Raw genomic sequence first — 18,053 nt, forward strand, 5'->3', positions numbered from 1 at the left:
ACATGAATATAAATGCATTTTACTTACAAATCTGCTCACTTAAAAACCACCAAAATACTTACTTGTCATTGAAGTACAGAGCCCGAGTAATCGCATGGATAGTGGTTGGCACCAGCGGGAACCCTAAAAATGTGAAAAAGCAGAAATCACACCTGATTTCTTGATCTTAAGGTACAACAATGACTGCATGGAAAATGGTACTTTATTTTCAAAAAAGGTGGCAAGTTTTAATATCTCTGTCAAGATACTTCCCTGATGTTTTTACACAAACTATTTTTGGTCAATCCCGATAAATATGCTCTTGGTTAGAACATCACGTGCTTTCAGAGTTCTGTGAAGAGCATCCAGGTAATTAACATTCTTTAACAAATTATCCAGGATGGTAGGTACCTTGTTACTTTCACTGTGACCATTATACCATGGTTATGTCTGTGGTGATGACTGTTAGTTGAGACCAGAAAGCTCTTCACTGCATGTGAATTGGACTTGCTTAATAGACAGGAGTTAGGTCACCATGGAGGGCAATGACCTGGGATAGCTTATGGAGACAATAGCCCGATTGCTCTGAAATCCTTGTTGATGTTCATAGTATTTCTTGTAGGCTTTTCTTTTTCCTGTCTGTTTATATCACATGTATCGATTCCATTTTCTTTCCATTAGAATACTTCAGGGCACGACTGCCTTCCCTACCCTCTTTAAGTTCTGCCTGCGGAACCTCTATGAAGGCAACTTGGAGTCTACTTCCCTCACTAAACTCTAAGTTCTAGTAAAAAGCAACTTTGAATTTATAAACAGAATGATAGGGGTCGTTATTGGCAATGCATTCTGTCAGGGTACCTCTTTTTAAAATCAATTTTCATTCTCTAAGTGTCATCTAGAATACAGTTGTGGTTCTTGCAAAATAGGTTTTTTTTTTCCCCCTCAGATGTATCCCAGCCCAACAGAATATTGCTTGATTTGGTTGAGACATTTGTAGAAAGAGCTTTTAGAATTATCATCAGATTGAGAAATGTATCTCAGAAGTGAGTTAGACCTCTACATTTTTATTTTCTGTGAATTCTATGCAAAAAGACATTGCCTCAGAATATTGAGTTTTCACCTGAGAACAACTTCAGCTTCTTAACCTGTGAAGCATATAATTCAATAGGGCCATTGATTAAATGCTTGGCCTGAGAGAATTTTGAGTTAGACTCTTTACACAAAACATAATTGTGTTTTATTCACAGCAGTTCTAACATATCATTTCCCCACTTGGGTTTTAGAAACAGATATTCATTTTTTTGATATATTCTGAAACATACGTTTTAGAATTAGCAGAAGAAGCATATGGAGTTTTCACTCCCACCTCATCATTTTGTAGAGAGGAGGATGTGTTCCTTAATGTACAGAGTGCGCACCCCAACTCTGCTCATTCCTAGCGCTCTTTGCCTTGTTTGAGGCAGTTTGTTTCCCCTTCTCCTTCCTCTTATCCCCCAGGCCCCAAGAGCCCTAAAGGCCCTTCCTGCCACTGAAGTTGTTGGAGAGTGTAAAAATAATCCCTTCTCCCTAGGATTCCTTTTTTTTGGGGGGGGGGGGGAACTAGATAAATTCTGTGTGTTCATTCTGAGAGTCCGCAGAGGGAATTTCCTTCTTTAATTTATAACAAGAGGAGAAAGAGCAAGGCAAAGAATCAATCAGGAGAGGGTTGTAAATCAATTTTTTCTGAGAACTAAACCTCACTATTTGAAGTTGCTTCGATTTGAGAGAAATCAACTAGTAAGTGGCCCTGTGCAGATTTGTAAGGGAGTAATTACCAAAAAAAAAAAAAAAAAAAAAAAAAAAGGCATTCTTTCACTTTCTATTGGGGAGAATTATACCACTGGATACTTTCCTCCCAGAGGGTGATGTTCCCTATGTCTTTTATAATTTTTAGGATCTGTTCCAGATCCTGGAGTGGGTAATACTATTCATAGCTGACATGAATGGATGGGACATACGTCACCTGTAAACAAAGTCACATCTTCGGGCACAGCTTTCTTGGACCAAATCTTCAGTTGTCCCATTCTCAGACTCTTTTCAAAGCACAGGTTTTACCTTATTTCATGGCACTATAAAATTTAGGGACTATCATACTTTTTAGGTGTGAAAATAATTTCAAAAGGACAACAAAAATATTATCCAGTAGAAATTTCTTCTTCTCTGCTCCATTAGAAATTCTTTAAAGATTCTGTGACACTCTTTTTCTTGAGGCATTATTTCAGTTGTGCCTTTAGCTGTTTTCCTCCCACCCAAAGACAATGCTTGCCCAAAATTCTAGGACAGAACTATTGCTTCAAAACACATCATCATGGTTGTCTCTCAATTTTGTTCTCAGACACGGTAAAGGGTTTGGTGCAATTTTGGAGCATGTGCACGCACGTCCATGTGTGCAGGGGTAGAGTAAGACAGATTTAGGTCTGGCCTGCTAAAAAATAATTACATTTTAGAACTATATTGGTTGACTATTTGTCTTTTCAAACATCTGTCTAGGAGGAAGTGCAAATCCTTATTCTTTTAAATTTATGATTCCATGCTTACCTTACTGAGGGCAATGTTCCTTAGGATCCCACTTCAATCATTCTGATAAAGTTTTAAGTATTTTCTGATTAAGGAAGGTTAAGGTATCCCATCAATATTTTTACTTATTTTTATTACCTTCTTTTTGATACAGCTGAACAGCTTGTTCCTTTTTCCCTTTGAATTGTTTATGCATGTTAAGCAGATGTCTTCATCGAGCTGTCTATGATGATGTCAAAAGTTTTATAACTAATTCACAATGCATCAGAATGGAAAGAGTAGTTATAAATTGTTCCTTCCAGGGTGCCCTCATCTCTGTTGAACGTCACAGGCAAGAATAAATTTACAGCCTTTTTCCTCCATGGAAAAATTTCTGAGTATGGTAGATATGTTTTTGAATAGTCAAAACCAGTATAAGAAATATGCCATAGATTTTATTTTAAAGGAAATAAGTAAAATACATCAGACAGAAATGGTGTGTGTGCACGTGTGCGTGTGTGTGTGTGTGTGTGTGTGTGTGGCAGGCCAGAGGTGGGATGTTATTTTCAGGTCTTCAGTTGGAAGGCATCTGACCAGCACCAATCATTACTATTGTAATGATCAGAATTACTATTGGGGGCATTGAGCTGTATTCAGTTGATTCCTGGTATGATTAGCTTTGGAGGACAAGAAATCTCTGACAAGGTACATATGAGGCTGAGAAGGTCAGGGAAAGGTAAGATCAGCCTCTTTGTGGAAGGCTGAAACTAAAAGAAAAAAAATAATGAAAGGCCATTTTGATCTTTGTGTTCTACCTGTTTTGGGGTCAAGGAAGAGCAAGAGAACCTAACACTGGACGTGAGACTGGCAGGACAGTCACAAGCCTGCTTTCTAATCTCGCCGTATGGTTAAGGTAACAGAATGAGAGGGTCGTGGGGGAACAGTGGTGAAGTGGTTTGGGGTATATTCTAGATGGATTGTCCAGGTCACAAAGACCCCTCTCCCATTTTTTTGGATGGGTCACACATTTCCAGACATGTTTGCACTATGTGATCATCTCGCTCTCAAAGTCCGTGGCCGTAATTCATTGAGTCTGGGCTGGCCCCCTGAGTTCGTTTGGACCAATCAGATTCTCTTGTCCTGCTATTCAGAATTGGGACTTAAAGACAAGCATCTAGTCTTTTTATGGTCTGGAACAGAAAAATGTGAGCTCAGGAAAATCTGGGGTAGCTTGTATTGACCATTAGGATTGGAGACCCTGTGAACTATGGTCTATAGAGACAGAGAAGGGTTAAAACAGATGCTTAGGGGAAAACAAAACAAAACAGGAAAAAAGATAGAGGGAGAGTGCACCTCTTCTAGTCCCAGTGTGCAACCCTTATAGTAGCTTTGGTGGCATTTCAGCCCTTGACTTCCAGGAGATACTCTAAATTCTTTTTTTGCTTAAGTTAGAAAATCTTGTTCTCTGTTACTTGCAACCAAAGAGACATAGCATGATCAGTTCATTGATGACACACCCCAAATATCTGCCCCACTAACCCACCATTATACATTTGTCCTATTGGTTTGGGGTCATATGTTTTGTTAAAGTCCATATACACCTGTTAGGAAGGGTGTTACTGAAACAAGTATCACATAGGACCAGGGCTGGTGTAGACTGTGAAAGACTTCAGGTCACTTACATGACTTCCCAGATATATTTCCATACCTTGGTGACAATGCCTGTCGAGTAGGGGTTTAAGTACAAAGGTTGATGTTTTCAGAAAACCTTTGGATTATCTTCTCTTCTCATTAACTCTTTCCTTTCCTATTGATATTTTTAGGGCCTCTGCCAAATGCCACATGAAAGAGCAGGCTTAATTGAGGATAATCCACAGCTTCTGCTTCAAGAGCCACAGTCACCCTATCAGTGAAGAATAAGGGCAAACCTTTGGCTCTACAGTCAGGATCTTTCTCTGGTATGGGAGGTTCACAGGATGTGTCTTTTTTTTTTTTTTTTTTTTTTTTGACAGCATGCTTTTTGGTCCCAGACCTTTTTCCCTCTCCCTGCCTCACTGCCTACCTAGTTTCCTTCCACCAGAGTGAGCTAGACTTTATCATCCCCTGTGGAAAGGGGAGAAATTTTAGAGTGGCCTCATTGACCTCAACACCCTACCTTAGTCAATCTGTGCAGAAGCAGCGATGGTTTAAGCAACCAGCTACAGGCTTTTCAAAGCCATTGCCGTGCACTGTGGAGTCCCATGAGGTTATTTATGTCTATTGTTTGGTGATAGTCTACCTCCTGACCTTTCACTGGAGGAGTCCTGCTGATGGATTGATAAGAAGGAATGTTTTTGAGGGAGGGAAGTGATGCCCGAACGGAGGAGATACAGAATCGAAAATGTCAAACTCTCTTTTGCACTACAAACAGGTGATAAATAAAACTGAAGGGAGAGTCTGATCAGATCTTCTCTCAGTCAGGGCACATTTGTCCATCTGTAGTGGGGTCTGCTTCCTGGTGAAACACATAACCACACTCCTCCTTCTCTGCACTGACTCCCACACTGATCACAATCCATATGAACCTGTTAAAGGGCTTCTACCAAGCTCTCTTGGAGACTGAACTCCTGCCCCAACCTGTGTCCCATCATTCCTCCCAAGACCTAGACTCCTGATCATTTTTTTAAAACCAAGACTAGAAGAAGACTGTAAATTTACAGACAGAGGTGAAGGTGACTCAAAACTCAGCTGGAAAAATACATACCCCAGCCCAAGAGATAATACCAGCGCAGGTGCTGCTCCTCAGTGAACACAGCCACCACGATGAGGGTGTGCAGATAGATTCCTTCACAGAGCATCCAGAAGTAATTGCACGCCATCATGTACTGGTGAAAGAAATGCAAAATCTTGCAGCTCAGCTGTCAGAAAGAAAGGGAGGAAGTCAGTGGAAGATATTGGCAAGGGTGTAACAGTGAACGGAGGGTAAATGTTAATACGAACCAAAGGATCTGCATTCAGCCTGTGAGGGAGTTTCCCCAGGCATCTGTAGACATATGCCACCCTCTGTGCCCACAAATCACAATGACAGTGCATAGACCACTAGTATTGCATTCGTATTACAGGTAAACAGCCACTTAGGGCAATGGAAGCCATGTCCTCAAAGTGTTCTTTTCCTGTTACATTCTGGTGACTTATATAGACTCAACAAGTTGATTTCCCTGCAATGTTTCTGAGCCTATAGTTTTTGAGCATCCAAGGATTTTTCACATGACCTTTAGGGCCCCTCTTCTGTGGCCAATGAGGCAAGTAACCCAGAAATTGTTCATGATGCTCCTAAAGTCCATTGATCTGTTGATGATGTCTTGTTAGCAATACAGAGGAGAGAACCAAGTGATAAATTTCTCACATAGGAGCCAGGAGCTATGCTGAACCCATCTGATGTGAGTGATTTTGTTTTCATATGGGGGGCTTAGCTTCTAAATTGGGACCCACATGTTTGGTGCGCAGAGATTAGGAATAGCATCCTTGTTTAGTACTCAGTGCAGAGGTAGGAACCACATCTCTGGGGAATCAGATCAGGTACATATTGTCTGTATAGAAATAATCATTGCTTAAACTGCATAACAGAATACCCTAAATTATTTCATAGTCACCTTTAGAATAGGGCTTCTCATTTTGGTACCACAAATATTTTGGACCGGATGATTTATTGTCATTCTTTTTTTTTTTTAATATTTTATTTATTTATTTGACAGAGATCACAAGTAGGCAGAGAGGCAGGCAGAGAGAGAGGAGGAAGCAGGCCCCCCGCTGAGCAGAGAGCCTGATGCGGGGCTCGATCCCAGGACCCTGGGATCATGACCTGAGCCGAAGGCAGAGGCTTTAACCCACTGAGCCACCCAGGTGCCCCGATTTATTGTCATTCTTATGAGGTGCTGTCCTGTGCATTGTTGGGCACTTAGCCTTATTCTTGACCTCTGTCCATTAGACACCAGTGGCAGCCCTGACCCATTCATAATATCAAAAATGTCTCCAGACATTTCCAAATATACTCTGGGGAGCAAAATGTTCCTGGTTGAGGATCACTACCCTACGATATTTAACTGTGCTTAACTCTCTATAGCAACCACAACAACAACATTTACTATTCAAGACGTTAGGTATTAGAGATGATTTTTTGCATTATTATTTTGCCAACTGCTCTGCTTTACATCATGTTGCTCCCTATTGCATTTTGAATCTGAGTGATTTCAGGCTTTCTTTTTTACAAAGTAAGAAAGCCATAACATGACTTTCAGTGCTGCACTAACCTTTTCAGGACTGCACATTTCTATTTAATGCATAGTAGTAATAATTTATTTACTGAGAATCCAATGTGCTCAATCCTTCTGGGACTCATAGAACATAGGAAAATGCCAGCTGGGTCCACAAGAAGGCAAATACTGCATTTTTCAGAGACAGAAGCAACTTCTGATTCTGACCAAAGTGGAAGAGCAGTGCACAGAATTCAAAACATCAGGTGACCCAAAATAATTTATATCTGGCTTAGGAAGGCACTGACTTTTTTTGTCCTCTATCTGAATACCTTCCTGATTGGAATTATTTGATTTAATTTTATATGAGTTTGCATTTGCTAAGCAAATACTCATTAGGTGCACATGAACTCAAACATATAGCTGAAATAAGAAATGCAGTCGATACTCTGCATTCATTTTGAAGACTACTCTTATTTGAAAGCTCTATGCCTCCTAGGTCAAGAATCCCAGTGTAGAGTACTTAGGTGGCTGCCACTCATAGAGGAAGAGAGAGGAAAAAGATAAAGACAATAGCCCTGTGCAAAGAGGTGGCTCTTTGTCACCCAGAGCAGTTTGGCTTCATGTTTTATATACAGTCACTTCTCATTATTCACAATAGTTATGTTCTTCAAAGTTACTGCAAAAACTAAATTAGCAAATACTCAGCTGTTGCTCCAAAGGGAAATACAGGGTCAGGTTCCTCTAAGCCTCTGGTCTAAATATTTTCATCCACCAATCAATATATAACTTTTATTTGTTTCTGTTTAAAGAGAACTTATTTATTTTATATTGGTCATTTACTAATATTGAACTCATGGCTAACAACACTATAACTTCTGCCTGAGGGAAACTCATCTAACATACCTATTTTTTTTCTGTTAGATACATCAGCATTTAGGCATTGCACTTGGGGGTCATTTTAAGTAATTAAGTCACTAAGAAAAAGCACAAAAATGTGAAAACCGTGGAATTAAATAGACTGTGAAAAGGACATTTACACTATGTGAGATGAAATAAGAAGACAGAGTGTTGCCTTGTACAGAATGTGTACACCAAGTGACGCAGTGTTTTTGCTACTCTGTGCATGTCTGTGAATGACCATGAAAGCCCTGAGAATATGGATTTTGGACTTACAAATAAATTTTTAGCAAGTAAGCAAATTTGCAAATATGGAATCTTTGAATAATGAGGATCATTTGTATTTGGGTTCAGGGTAAGATATTTTTTGAGGCTAAATGGCTCAAAAGTTCACAAAAAGTCTGAAAATCAACAGTCTATTAGTTTTTTCCCCCAATATATCATGGACATAATTCGATATATCTAGATGATCAAGATGATTATTAAAATTTTTGTAAAATTCATCACCACTTAGATCAGTGGTTTATAACCAGGGTTGTTCATCAGTATCACCTGGGGAACGCTTACGAAATATACATAACCAGACCTTAACTCCCTTGTGTATTTTCAAAATATTTTAGGAGTTTCTAATTTAGGTTCCTAGTGAAGAATCACATGCCTGAGATATTCAAGGTCATTCAGGTGCATTCAACATTTATGGAAAACCTATTATGAGACAGGAACTCTAGTATCTCTGTGAATATCAAAATGAATAAGGTATAGTCATATAATCTCTGACTTGATTACAACTCTTCCCTCAAGGATGGAGTAAACCAAGCATTCAACAAAGAGACAGGTTCTCTTGCCTAAGGTTAGTCCTCCCCATCATTCTGAGATGGTTTTCTGCTTAGCAGCATGAGGTAATAAGAGATTAATTCTGAGATCAAATTAGCTAAATAGCTCTTTGACTATTCTTCCAGGAAGCAGTCATAGTACTATAATTTTGTATAGATTAATGATTTCCTAAATTGCAAGAAATAATCTATATTCAAATACAACTAGATCACTCCCAAGTAAAACAACAAATGTTCCAAGTCAAAAATATATGGAATTTGTGAATTATGCTCTATTTTATTTTCTTTATTATTATGGGCAACAAAGAGATAATTCTGTGAATGATATGTATCCTAAGAAGTAAAAGCAGTACTATCCACTTTGGCTTCAGATGAATTGTATTACCATTTAGTGTCTTCATTATCTGTTTGTATTTCAATAAAATATAAATTTTTTTGAGCAATAATGTCACTATCAAGAGAAGAGATCCTACAGTTTTCTCTCTCTCTCTCTCTCTTTTTTTTTTTTTTTAGTAGTGATCCTACAGTTTTCTTAATTTGGTATACTCATTAGACAAATCTATGTTTTCATCACATGGCATGAAGAGCCTTTATAGTAATTTGATTAAAAATGGAATTGGAATTATAGCAAAAAGATTTTCTTTAGTCTAATCAATTAAGTCAACCTCAAAATTTTATGGAATGTTGATGTTCAGTTGCGGATTTTATTCCAATTATATCTCCCAACCACACTTAAGAATAATTCTTCTCATCTGCATAGCATAGACAATAATGTATGTCAGTGTTTTTAAGAACAATTCAGTGGGGACATCTGGGTGGCTCAGTTGGTTAAGCATCTGACTCTGGGTTTCAGTTCAGGTCATGACCTCAGGATCGTGGGATCAAGCCCTGCGTCAGGGTCCATGCTCAGCTCAGAGTCTCCTTGGGATTCTCTCTCTCCCTTCCTCTGCCCTTACTCATGACCATTCTCTCTCTCTCAAATAAATAAATCAATCTTTAAACAAAAACATTCAATGGGGGAAAGAATGCCTCCATAAGAAAACTGCCTTGGAATATTTTGTTTTTTTAGAAAAGACCAACCTAAGAACAGGTGGTCAATATTTTGAGGTGTTCTTTGGTTGTGCTGGGGACAAGGGAAGGATTTGGGGATGAGAAGTAGAAAGGAAATCAGCACTGATCTGTGGAAGCAATGCAGGTAACAGTAGGTCACAGCCTATATCCTACTTTTAAGCCATTGAAGAATCTACCATGAACCATTCTTGGTATGTTTGCCCTGTGGGTATGTTACCAGGTCTGAAAGAGAGCTAGGGAATACCATCTTGCCTCTCAGAACTCACTCCACCATCTTCAAAATGTCTGATATGCCACATAATTTCATTTCTTTAGTTTAAGACTATTTCCTTATTAAAATGTCATACCTCTGGAAAGGAATACACATTTAATCCTATCATTTATAGAAACCTTAGAGCAGAGGGACTGAAGACATTCAAGGGAATGGGAATGGAGAACCATAGGAAATGCAGATGTGGAATGTGGCATAACAGATACTTCTTACTCTTGTACTGGATTACAGGTGTTAGGTTGGAAGATTGAAGTTGTCAAACACCAACCATACTCCCAAGAAACTTAGAGTCTTGAGGGCCCAGAGAAGTGCTGCCGAAGGTAAGCTTTCTACACTGGAAATCTTTGGCAAGGGCCAAGCCAGTGCGTATTTCCTTCACATAATATATTTCATATGTGACCAAAAACTCTTCTCTTCTACAAAATACTTGCAATTTCTGCCTTTCGTTGGTAAAATGAAGTATCAGGTGAACAGGTTCAACTTCTATATTAATTCTGTCAAGTCAAAATCTGCCAGGTTTGTCATGTTTTAAAGTAGAAAGTTTTAATTTTGCTCTAGGTTCAGAGTGATTTTCAATGATTAAGCATGATTATTTATGTTTCCCTGAAGCTTCAAAAAAGGTTTTCATCAGTTCATTTTAGCACAGAAGGAAGGGTGCAAAGTTATATTTACTTGAGCCAGGGAAGAAGAATCGATAAGTCAATCTCTAGATATTTTGCTCGAAGGAAAAGACATTTTTAGAAACACTGTTTAATAAAGAATTGTGGTCTACATTGGTTAAATTTGCCAGGTTAATTTTTTATTACGTTTTACTTAATGGACATTTAGATTACATATTAAGTGAGCATGTAATTGCTGTTAAATATGTGTCTACTTGATCATCTTTTTGTCTCTGTTGTCCTATCTAGACCCTCAGAATTTAAACCCAATAATATTTATTTATTTATTTATCTTTTTACTTATCTATTATTCATGAGAGACACACAGAGAGAGGCAGGGGCAGAGGGAGAAGCAGGCTCCTTGCTGAGCAGGGAGCCTGACACGGGATTCAATTCCAGGACGCCGGGATCATGATCCGAGCTGAAGACAGACGCTTAACCATCTGAGCGGTGCAGGCTCAATAATAGCACAATTATTAATAATAAGGTGAGCAGTAGATGCCAATTAAATCTAAATGAATATGGTTTTGGGTAGTGTTTATAATGTTCACTAAAAATATTTTGATACCTACTTTGATTTTTTCTCAGGTATCAAAATAAGAGCTGCTTAATCAAGATTTGGCAAATAAATTCCAGAGTCCTTTTTTCCTAACAGACCTATGGTTCTTGCAAATGTTTGAAGGGGTCAGGCTATTGACACCAATGAAAAACCTACAGTGCAGTGCAGGATCCCTGGTAGGGGTGCCCTCCTGAGTCTCTGCCGTGTTCTTCTAAGTTTTGACATCTTTAGAAGGTAGCATTCCCACCGTCAACAATCCCCTGTCCTTTATACCCTATGGCCCTGCTAAAGTAGTTCCTTTTCTTTGCACAGAGGTCTTCAAGCTGGGCATACAAATTCTTCTTTCTGAAAACACTTCCAATTTTCATGATTTGCAGTTTATCTTAATACATTCCCAGGCTTGAGATAATGGTTAAATAACATATTTAAAATTATAGTCACCTATAAACCTGGTAGTTTAATTTTGATAATACACCTCCTTTTTACTCTGTCACAATGGTTCACATTTTTCAATTATTTACACCGCATGCAAATCATCCAGAACTTTTCAAGGCCTTTGAGCTTATTCCATGTAAAACCCATAATCATTTTTTTCTCATAAAGGAGAGATGCAAGACTTATTTATCAGCTGAATTCAATTGCATGTGACAGGAAGACGGATGCTCTCTATTGAAGTACTATTTATGTATGCAGTTGAAACATTTTTCTACAATGGCCATCGTTATATGAGACCTATTTAAAAGTATGTCTTTCGCTGCTTCCCTTATCATTTCAATTAAAAGAAAACAAGGTTTTGTCTGAGTCAAATATACTCAGTATCTCTTCTCCCCACCCCATCATTCCAAATAGCACTTCTTTAGAAAACAGAAAATCAAGAGAAAACATGCTCTCAAATGATTGAAAAAGGTCCTACGTTATGGGGCCTCTCATCAGTCTGCCCCCTATCTGTGAGAAGGAATTTCGATTTCAGGATCATTTTGAAGTACTATTATTGGAGAAGGGTTTCCATAATTAGCTTTTGGTTTTACGTGAAAAAGTTTACAAGTGTTCCCGTTCTCTGTGATATGATGGGAAGTGTGTGTTTATTTCTCATTCATTATAAACACTACTGAACCCAGTTATAAGACCAAAACAAAATGGGAGATACTAGATCGGATGAGATGAGGGATGCTGAGAAGAGTTTTATTTCCCTTACTTAATTATTTGAGGTTGTGAACTGTCTTGAGACATGTCATGAGGGAATGGGTATCTGAATATTTTGGTAGATAATCAAAGGAAGAGAAATTATTTTACATTTTTAGAGTTAAGGACTTACTTTTTCAATCTTTTCTATTGCTTTTCTTTTCTAAAACAGTATCAGTTTTACAAAGTCTCCAAAACAGTATCCATTTTACAAAGTTTCCAAAAAGACTTAGCAAAATATTAGTGATGTTATTTATCACTGCCATTTTCTCCTTTTTGTAAGTGGTTCCTTATTATTCTGGAAGCTATCTGAAAGCAAGGAACTCAGCACTCCAAGGAGAGAAAGTTGCCCAGAGAAACAACCCATCCTCAAACTTTTGTGTGCATAAGCATTTCTGTAGAGGAAAGTATATTGTACTTGATAGATGATTTAAGGGATTTTCGAGGATAATTTTGATTATTTGAGAATGTTATTTTTATAGGCAAATGGTAATACCCAACACAGCTAGTATACAACTCCACAATACTGCTTCTCTCTTTAGGCCTTCATTTTAAGGATGATAATCTATAAATTTATAAGCAAAGCTTTATAAATTGTTTTTTAAAGATTTTTATTTTGGGAGGAGAGAGAGAGAGTGAGAGCACAAGAGAGGGGAGGGTTAGAGGGAGAAGCAGACTCCCCACTGATCAGGGAGCCCAAAGTGGGGCTCAATCCCAGGACCCTGGGATCATGACCTGAGCCAAAGGCAGAAGCTTAACCAACTAAGCCACCCAGGTGCCCCAAAACTTTATATTCTTTAAATCAATTTCTTTATTAGGTGACTGATCATTTCATGCTGTTAGGAATGTTATGTTTCCCCAACATATCAGCCATTGGACTGCATTCCAAATGTGCAGAGTTTAGAGGGAGAAATGAGAATGTTTCTCTGGAATGTGATATATTTATATCAAAGGTAGCTTACATCTGGCCTGGTGCCTCATGACCTCAAATTTCAGGTTTCAGTGAAGATTTTTACTTTCTTGTTTTCTTCGTAGGTTTTTCCTACCTATTGTATGTCTGCTTCTCAGACTAGCATTTAACTTGCTCTAGTCACAGGACTGTAAATTTTCTTTTCTTGGGTGTTTTTATTTCTAAATGTTAATTTCTAAATCTCCAAGGTCTCTTTATCTTCCTATGAGGGAGATTTTTGATTACTTTTTTCAGGGCAATTTCTCTTTAGAGCTTTTTGGGGAGCTGTAGTAGTGCTACCCCACAGAAGTTTTCTGTGTCATTCACAGTTATCTGAGGATGTTATGTGAATCAGGAAAAACTGGAAAGGGTTTCTTCCAGTTTCTCTAGGAAAACATGACATACTGGGCCCAGGTGCAATGGAAGAAGTATTTTATACTTTCAGAGTCAATGTGGGGTTTCCTCTAGAAAAAGCAGTCAGGACTGTAGGGGCAATGCTGTCTCCTGTGAACAACTGCTTGGATTAGGACTTTATCTATGTTCTAGTCACTTCCACACAGACCACCAGGATTGGTTACAGGTGAAAACTGGGATGAAACCATCCAGAAAAACTAGGAGATGGGGAGGAGTGGTGAGCGAAAATGTAGAGAAGAAAATCCTTGTGGGAGAGAGGTAGGTTAATCACAACTAAAAGCCAAAACAAAAAGGATTCTGATCTTCTGGTTGATTTTGTTGGAGTCTGTTAAGTTTCTGGAAATCACATTTTTGTTCTTCTGTGAATGTTCCAGAAGATCTGGCCAACATATATATGTATGTCAACAAGGCACCAGCTGGTGCTGTGTCTCTGGCTTGTTTTGTCTCTTGTATCTACGTGATGTGTAGATCATTCTGTCTTGTATGGGCATAAACTTTTGGGACATGGAGGCTTCATCTCCATGATCTTCCTTGAATTATTTGGAACTGGAGTAAATAACACTGTGAATTTTGGGCAAACATTTTGTTTGTCTACCAGGGAGGATGGATTAAATGAGACTGACATTCAGTAAGGTTGGTAATTTCCCCAGCTCTCTTCTCTTGAAGTGAGAGGGTTATTTTGATACATGGAGAACTAAAAAGGAATATTGCTTAACTTTTCCTCTCCATCCCTTCATATATCTTACAAGGTTGAAAATGCCCTTTAATCTACTCCTTAAGAAAAAATATTTATTTATTTTAGAAAGGGGAGTGGCAGAGGGAGGGAGAGAGAGAGAGAGAATCTGAAGCAGACTCTGTGTTGAGGGTGAAGCCCTATGTGGGACTTGATCCCACACCCTGAGATCATGACTGGAGCCAAAACCAAGAGTTGAATGCTCAACCAACTTGTGCAACCAAAGTGCCCCAATCTACTCCTTGATATTAAATTCTAAAAGGCGTGGCTATGGTTTACTTACAGGAATCTGAGTTCCTGAAAGCATTTTAAAATGCATCCCTCCAAATATGTCCAGGTCAAATGTAAATAATGAAAGCATCCATAGTCATTATCTTCCTATGGGGGTGATTTTCTCAAATTTTAGGATGCATCAAAATCACTGGCAGAGGCTGTTAAAACACAGGTTCTTGCGCTCCAGCAGAAGAGATCATGATTTAGAAGGTCTAACATGGGACCTGAGATTCTACATTTCTAGGGAGCATGTGGGGATCCTGATGCTGTTGGTCCATGGGCCACTCTGAATGGGTTTAGGTTATAGAAGGAAATTCTTCAGTACCTGATTCCTGTTTTGGTTACTCACTGGCCTTCTAGTGCTTATAATGCTCATTATCCGTGTTCCAGTAGAAGCACAATGCAGTGGGGCAAGTCCCGACTTAGATGCACATGTACCAAAACCTCATGAGGAGGAATTACAGTACTTTTTGTCAAGATGCCAGGGCAGTTGATAAACGAAGGAGCAAAAGGCACTCATATCAACTTGAAAACTGTCAACTTGGACAGTCTTTAAAGCTAGCTGAATGAAGGAGAAAATCCCTCAGTCAGAAAGTCAGCATGAAATAACTTTACAAGGAAGTACTGCCATCTTTCCCCAGAGGAATTTAAGGATGTAACATTTGCAATTAAATGTGAGTCTGTCAGGCAATCCTGGGCTGATTTCTGATAAAGCGTCAGAGAAAATGAGCTTGAGTCTACGGAACGGTTGGGATTCGGTGTGTTTAGGGGGAAAGAAGGCACAGGAGATAAAAGTCCCAACTAAGATAAGAATGTTGGAAGATGACCTACAGATTGGCAAAGGAAGCACTCTGGAAGTGTTCGGAAAACAAAGCCACAGTCAACAGAACAGCAAGATACACACATGATGGGGAAAAAAAACAACCTGTAAGGAATGCAAGAGGGGAATACAAAGTAACAGCTTGCCACGCTCAAGGGTCTTTCTCTATATGGTATGATGAGGATACTGTGTCATTCTTCACTAGAGGTTCTCAAGCCGTGACTGAGTGAATTTTATTTTCTGACCATTGCCCTTTTGGTGATTTCCGATCTACTAACCTCTGAGTATTCTCTGTATTCTGTTTTTACACTTAGTCCCTTTTAGATTTAAGCAGTTTTATTTTATTTACTTATTTATTTATTTATTTATTTTTACAAACGCTCTTAAAAATTTCCAAATTTATTCTGTGTAATGCAGAAATGAAACTAGGTGCCATGGGAGAAAATGACAGTGCTTTAGGCCTAACAACCATGATAACAACTATAATATAAATAACAATAGCTAACATTTGAGAGTTGTTACATGCCAGAATGCTTTGAAGATTTTTAGGTGTATCAGTTCATTTAACCCTCACAAATGACTCTATGAGGAAGGTGCTATTATCATCTGCACTTCACACGTTAGAAAAGTGAGGTTAAGGACATTGCTTAATGGTGCAGAATAATCTGTAAGTTAAGTTTAAGAGCTAAGGATTTGAGATCCTGTAAGACCAGTAAGATCAATGCTACAGTACTGGGAGCAATCCAGCTACGTACAAACTGACTGGCTCCTTAGCTTTCCAGCAATTAACCAACAGAACGCACCACGGACGGAGAGTACAAAATTCTTTCTATCTCAACTATAAGCTTTTTGAGAGTGAAAACAAATCTATAAGAAATTCATGATAGCTTAGCTGCAAATGTTGACATGAAGCCTCACTACCTAAACCATCTCACAAGGTACCATTTGTAATCACTGATTTCCTGTGAAGAGGAACCACCCAGATTGGCCAGATGAGAGAAAATACAGGTTGGGTTGATGTTTTATAGCCATTTTTAGCAATAAATTCTTCAAATCCATATGGGAAAGTAGTCTGTTATAAATAACAAATTTTAAAAGAAATAAAGAAATCCTCCATACTTCTCTGCACCATATGAACTTGGTTAAAATACCATTTATTGGTTTCGATGTATAAGTAAAGTGAAATAGCATAAATGACCAGAGTAGGGTATTTCCTTACCATCATTCTCTCTGCATTGTCCCTCAAATCCATCATACTTTTTCATTCCCAGTCTAATTTCTTCCATAGGCTACTAACGTGGATAATTTCAATATATTTTTACCTGCAATGATCTCTCTTGTCTCAAAAACTGCTGTCCCTGTCACCTCTCTCACACTGAGATGCCCTCCCTTGCACCAGCCTCCTCTGGACTGGGTATGAGGAGTCCTGTTTCCAACCTGGGTTTCATCTGTCTCTGGTGTCTCAGTTCTGGGCATCCATTCCAAACTGAGCTTCCTACAACTAGAATGAAGTTCTGACATAGAATGGTGGCTCAACTGTCCCAAACAAATTAGAATTAGAAGAAATTCACTTTGTTTTTCACAACTTGGGACTCATTTGACTTTACTTATGTAAGAGGCTACAGAAAATGGGACTGGATTATTTTGGCTTTTGAAGTGCAAAGTGCCCAGTTTCCCAGCAAAAACTAATTTCCCTGTATTGTCCCTTTTAGACCTGGAGAAAAAGTGCAGAAATACATTTCTTTCTAGAAAATGACAAATATGCTGCCAGCTTCCTTTAGATTCAGTAAGAACAATGCTTTTAATTCTGCCTCCTGACTCTCTACATGAAGATCATCAAATAAGCAGATAGAACAAGAAAATGAAATTTTAGATATTATGGAAATGAAATGCTCAAATGACACAAATGACAATGGGCAATTTTCACATCACTCAATAAACTGAGGCTCTATTCAGTCCTTATTTATGCCATGAGTTATTTTGAGTTTAACTTTTTAAAAAAGAATGTCAAGGAATGAAATTCTCACCCTTGGTTTTACAGCAGAGAATCTACCTAACTTAAAAAAATTTCAAGGAATGAAACTAGCTACTTAGATGGGAAAGGGGGCACAAACCCATGGGGATTCCCTACTGAGGAGTGAGAACATTGTTTTCTTTTGCCCCCAACAAAATAAACTCTTATAGAAGTAGTGCAACAGCATTTGGGATGATGCAGCCTCCTTTTACAAGAAATAACATTCTTTTTAATATATTCCCTTGGGCACTGGGAAGGAAAATCTTTTTGCCTCTTAACTGCTGATTCAGTGACCTGAGAATTGGGTCAAAATGAAAAAAAAATTCACAACTCTGCTTTCAGTTTGCTTAAGAGAAAAAGTATCTTTAAATATATATATATATATATATATATATATATATATATATATATGTCACATACCTGAATCACAGGTAAATAGAATGCTGATAAATATGACTTAATTTGTGGCTGCAGTTATATATTTTTTGTTAGTTATCATTTCAATTGATATGTGTAATTGACAATGTCCAATAACTTCCCTTTTTCAAAAATTTCTTGTGGGTTTGGGTTTTTTTTGTTGTTGTTTTTGTTGTTGTTGTTGTTTTTTGTTTTTGGTTTTTTTTTGGTGG

General features: G+C 38.2%; 1 protein-coding gene across 1 annotated transcript in view; it reads right to left on the minus strand.

Moving 5' to 3' along the window:
- Window positions 1-58: 58 nt before the first annotated feature.
- The window catches only part of CALCR (calcitonin receptor), a gene marked incomplete at its 3' end in the record, with an annotated part of 51,241 nt that continues 33,246 nt past the window's right edge, over window positions 59-18,053 (minus strand). Inside the window, exons 7-8 of the mRNA XM_080818716.1 lie at window positions 5,258-5,411; window positions 59-123 (exon numbers count right to left, since the gene is read on the minus strand). Of these exons, the coding sequence (XP_080674842.1) occupies window positions 59-123; window positions 5,258-5,411 (219 nt within the window). The remainder of the gene's footprint in view (window positions 124-5,257; window positions 5,412-18,053) is intronic.

Source organism: Martes martes (assembly GCF_963455335.1).
Source record: "Martes martes genome assembly, chromosome: 11".
NCBI classification, from domain to species: domain Eukaryota; kingdom Metazoa; phylum Chordata; class Mammalia; order Carnivora; family Mustelidae; genus Martes; species Martes martes.